Genomic DNA, 4,955 nt, shown 5'->3' with positions numbered 1-4,955 from the left:
GCTCTTCAGCTGATGGATCCAGCGTTTGCGCAGCTCCTCCGTCGGGGAGAACACATAGAGGGGCCCTTCGTCATACACCACCTGCAGGACCACACACCTTAGCGCCCCGGCCAGGGGTCTCCCAGGGAGGATGGGGGGAGCCGAGGCTTGTGGCCACCTCGAGCAGCTGGTGCAGAGCACAGGCTGTGCCAGGGTGTGCTGGCCCCGCATGGTGCTTATGGGAGCGTGACAGAGAGGTTATAAATAAGCCCCCTCCCCCGAGACTTTCCACTTCCTTCTCTGACTTTCGGTGTGTCGGGGGCCGTGCTGGGTGCCAGCAGGGGCAGGGAGCGGGGGCTGAGCAGGCAGCCAGCAGCCAGCATCCCTCCAGCATCGGCCAGGGGACTGAAAGGGGCAGGACAGAGCTCAGAAGCAGGATTCCATCTAAGCAGCCCCCTTAAATAGAGCTGCCCAATTCCTCGAGGCTCACAGAAGCTCACCCGCCTGCCCCATGCAGCGCGGACAGCAGCAGGGCATCCCCAAACAGCTGAGTGACAGCTGGCACTGGGGCAGTGATGCCTTGTTTGGCCCCAGGTCCCGCTGGGGTCCTCCCCCCAGCACCCTCCAGCCGGGCAGAGGGGGTACAGTGAGGACTCACCTGGAAAGGGTAGGGGAACCGTTCGATGATTGAGATCTGCTCCATGTTGTTGTAATCCTCTCCTTTCCTCTGGAAGAGAGAGGCAGAGACAGATGCTGGCATCCTGCTGCTTGGCTGGTGGCATCTCCCCTGGGACCCACAGCCTTTGGTGTCCCCCTGCTCCCCCTGTCCTGCATCAAGCTGGAACCCTGGTAACTCACCTGGAAAGGGTAGGGGAACCGTTCGATGATTGAGATCTGCTCCATGTTGTTGTAATCCTCTCCTTTCCTCTGGAAGAGAGAGGCAGAGACAGATGCTGGCATCCTGCTGCTTGGCTGGTGGCATCTCCCCTGGGACCCACAGCCTTTGGTGTCCCCCTGCTCCCCCTGTCCTGCATCAAGCTGGAACCCTGGTATGGTATGGACTGTGGGTGCAGAGCCCCCCATGCCAAGCACGGCTGTCCCCCGTTCCCACCACCCCAGGGCAGGGTAACTCTCCCTACTTCCCCAGCAAGGGGATGGGGGGCACAAGCGGGGACTCCGGGACCTTCCTCACCGGGACCTGCCGCTCAGGGGGAGGGTTGTTTTCAGGCACCACTGTCTCCACACAGGTGATCTTCTCAATGTCCACCGAGCCTTTCTTACTGCCCCGGCGCTGCAAGAGACGGGGTTGGTTCGAACGATCGCCAGGGGGGAGACCTGGGGAGACTCAAGCCAACCACCATCCCCATCTGACCACCCCTTGGGCTGGGTGCTGGTGAGGGACAACTGGTGACCCATGGGCACTGCCATGGCACAGCCCCTATGGCCCTGGGGCCACCAACTCACCCCCCGCTCAAAGTCATACTCGTAGTAGGACAGCTTGCTCTCCGTCAACAGGAACAGGCGCTTCTTGAAGTTGAGAGGAGACGTTTTCTTCTTCTGCTGCGAGCGCTTCAAGAAGATGCTCTCCAGGATGATGCTGGCCATGTCGGCCCCCCCAGCCTCGTCTGTGCTGTGCTCGCCGGGTTGCTGTGGGCAGGACAACACTGACACAGCGCTTGCTCAGCCGAAAACCTGCCCACTGCTGGACCTCGCTCAGGTGCACTCTCCCCCCTGCCTGAGGGGCAGCCAGGGGGTGCTGGGACCCCCACGGGGGGAATCAGCTGCAGAGGTGTGCAGGCAGGTCAGTGTAGGGTATTTGCGATGTGACCTCGCCCTCTCCCGTCCCCTCTCCAACACCAGGCTGCAGACCAAGCCACCACCCAGCCAGCTTCAGCTGCCGCTAGGTGCTGGAGGGGCCCCCTGGGTGTGCAGATGGACAGACGGACACAGACAGCCGGAGAGAGAGGGAGCCGGGGAGGCTGCAAGAAGCGTAGCCCCGGGGGAGGAGCACAGAGCCTGAGCAGCAACACCCAGCAAGCTCCCTCCTCCCCTCCAACATCACGCGTGTGTGTTTGTGTGGGCCGTTTCCTCCTGCCACACCACAGGCACTTCGTGCTGGGGATGTGCTGACTTGGCAGTGTGGGCAAGGGACAGCCACGGGAGACCAGCCCCTAAAAAGTTATGGGTAGGTCCTGGCCCTGAATAGCTGCAGTGCCGTGCTGTCGAGAGCACGGAGTAGCCCTAAAGTCATCCATCCTGCGTCCATGGAGCCTGCAAGCGTGCAGGGACGATGCTCAAACCCCTTTCCTCCCCTGTGAGCAGTGCTTGCTGGAGGCCAGGCTCAAAGGGCTGCCTCCAGCCAGCAACCAGACGTCCCCAGCAAAGCCCTCCTCCTGAGCCTCTCCTGGGATGGTCTGGGCAGGAAAGGGCTCAGATGAGAGCCCCGTGTCCCACTGCCTTCAGGGGACTGGAAATCCGCGCTGGCCCATCTCTTGGAGCAGCCCGTCCATCTGACCCTGTGCCACTCCATGCTACACCTCGGCACTGTGACACCCAGATGGTTCCAGCACCTCACAGAGCCACACAGCTGGAGCTGTGGGCTTCTCCTTCTCTGAGGGCTGTAACCAACACCTGACTCCAGCCTGGACCTAACAGGGAGATGATGAGCTATGTGGAACCACTGCTGAACTGTGATCCCCTGGAGCCCTCCTCCATGTCTCCTGCCCCGACCACCTACATGCCCTGCTCCCCCTTCACCTCCACCTTAATTCCCTTTTTCCTCCTACAAAAACAGCTTTGGAGGGCAACCTGGGAGAAGCTGTTTCCCTCCCCTGCCCGTCTCCTCCGGGGGAAGGCTCAGAGGTGGGCCAGAGTCAAGGGTTGAGCCCCCCGCTACCCAGCCGGGCAGCCCACCCTCTCCCCCCACACAGGAGGCAGGCATTGGCTCACTCGCGACAGGGACCAGGTGGGGACCAAAGATGCCAGGAGCTGGTCCCACCTGCTATGCCTCTCTCCAGGGCATGCCCCAGCCTGGGGGCTGGAGCAGGGGTGTCCTCCCATCCGCTGGTGATGCCCAGACCCTCCCAGCACAGATCCTGCTGCTGCAATCCTGACGCTGCCCCACTGCGGTGGCTGTAGCCAGAGAGGTTGGGGACAAGCAGGGTTCCACTGTCCCACGGTCCCCCCTTCCCTCCCCTTGTGGCCCTCATGGCTCAGGCCTTTCCAGCTTGTTTGGGTGGTTTAAAAAAAAACAAACTTAAAAAATGAGTCGTCAGTCTTTTAGAAAAAACAGCAGCCTCCGGTGGCTGATCCAGGCCTGGGAAGGAAGGAACTGGGGTCCCTGCTGGGGACAGGGCAGGTGGCTGGGGTGGTGACCCCAAACTGCTGGCAGGCTGGTGGGCGAGCACAGAGCAACCCCAGCCTGTAGCCCCATGCCTCAGTTTCCCTAGCTGTAAATGGGGCTGCCAGTCCTGTGTCCCAAGAGCAGGAGGGCTCCCATTGCACCCCCCAGCAGACACAGGGGCTGAGCAGAGCAGCCCTGGGCTCCAGCCCATCCCAACTGCAGCGCCGGGTCCCCAGAAGCTTTACCTTGAGTTGCAGCAGCTGAGTCACTGCCAGCAGTGCCGGGCAGATGGGACACGTCCTCGCTGTGTCCTCTGGGACAGTGCCGCCAGAGAGGAAAGGACAATGAGTATCTCAGAGGGCTGTTCTGCCCCAGCGTGGCACAGCTGCCCTGTCCACAGCACTGCTTTCTTGTCCCCAGCATGGCACAGCTTCCCTCTCCCCGGCACTGCCACCAGCCCCGCTCTGTCCCTGCCTGTCCTTTGGGGTGGTGGGTGCCCCGCGAGACTCACCCCCGCAGCGAGCCATCGCTGCCGCGCTGTGACAGCAGAGGTGGCGAGTGGGTGGGTGGAAGCATATCCTGTGTGTCCCCCCCCAAGCTAACGTGACTTCCTGCTACTGTCACACCTCGGCCAAGCGTGCTCTGACACCACCACTGGGCCCAGCACACGCTGCTGGCCCCATGCCACCGGACACTGTGCCCCACTATGGTCCCGGGGCCACCCCCCCGCAGGCAAGCTCCCTGGCCCCTTCCCCGTGTCCTGCTAAGGAGCTGAGCCTTCCTGCCGCTGCTGGTTGATGGGGGGCTGGCAGGGGGCTGGCAGGCTCAGGGCAAGTGGGAAGGGCGATGCGGTGTCTGGGAATGACAAACTCCACAGCCCCCATGTTTCAGGTGCAGCCTGGAGGGTGACAAAAATGAAGGGTGGGAGGGACAGAGGAGGGAAACTCCCGCATGGGAGAGACTCGGGAACGAGCCCAGAGCTGCACCTCAGCAGCGCCACTGCAAAAGGCACAAGCAAGGAGTGGTCAAAGGCACAGTCAGCACCCCGACCCCCTGCTCCGGAGCACCCCTGGGGTCCCTGGCAGCCACACACGACCCTGATCCCATGCTCTGCTGCAGCCCCAGAGCCCCTGGCACCCACATACCACCCTGCCCTCCTGCTCTTGTGCAGAACTGGGGTCCCTGGCACCCACGCACCACCCTGACCCCCCTGCTCCAGGGCACCCCTGCAACCCCTGGCAGCCACACACCACCGCACCACCCTGCTCTGCTACACCCCCATGGCCTCTGGCACTGTGGCCCCATGGCAGCTCTCCCACCCCCGGTGGCAGATGCCGCCTGCTCAGAACTGGCCAGGCTTGCGAGGCAAGGCTGAGCCTTCCCAGCCCAGCACCACCGCACCACCCTGCTCTGCTACACCCCCATGGCCTCTGGCACTGTGGCCCCATGGCAGCTCTCCCACCCCCGGTGGCAGATGCCGCCTGCTCAGAACTGGCCAGGCTTGCGGGACAAGGCTGAGCCTTCCCAGCCCAGCTCACCCGCAGCTTGGCGGCATGCGGCCGGCACCCGGCATGGCTTTTCCCGCCCCGGCAGGTGCTGCGGCCCCCGGCACCGCTGAGGAGGGCAGCCCCGG

At 63.3% G+C, this 4,955-nt stretch overlaps 2 protein-coding genes across 2 annotated transcripts in view; one reads left to right on the top strand and one right to left on the bottom strand.

Moving 5' to 3' along the window:
* BTK (Bruton agammaglobulinemia tyrosine kinase) overlaps positions 1-1,584 on the bottom strand; it is an 8,521-nt gene extending 6,937 nt beyond the window's left edge. Inside the window, 4 exon segments of the mRNA XM_009331635.1 lie at positions 1-81; positions 838-906; positions 1,172-1,270; positions 1,444-1,584. Coding sequence (XP_009329910.1) covers positions 1-81; positions 838-906; positions 1,172-1,270; positions 1,444-1,584 — 390 coding nt within the window.
* LOC103923390 (60S ribosomal protein L36a-like) overlaps positions 1,583-4,955 on the top strand; it is a 7,022-nt gene continuing 3,649 nt past the window's right edge. Inside the window, exon 1 of the mRNA XM_009331733.1 lies at positions 1,583-1,780. Coding sequence (XP_009330008.1) covers positions 1,583-1,780 — 198 coding nt within the window. The remainder of the gene's footprint in view (positions 1,781-4,955) is intronic.

This window comes from Pygoscelis adeliae, unplaced genomic scaffold (genome assembly GCF_000699105.1).
Source record: "Pygoscelis adeliae isolate BGI_AS28 unplaced genomic scaffold, ASM69910v1 Scaffold79, whole genome shotgun sequence".
Lineage (NCBI taxonomy): Eukaryota > Metazoa > Chordata > Aves > Sphenisciformes > Spheniscidae > Pygoscelis > Pygoscelis adeliae.
The sequence above is the reverse complement of the archived record's forward strand: the minus strand, read 5'-3'. Positions and strand labels throughout refer to the sequence as shown.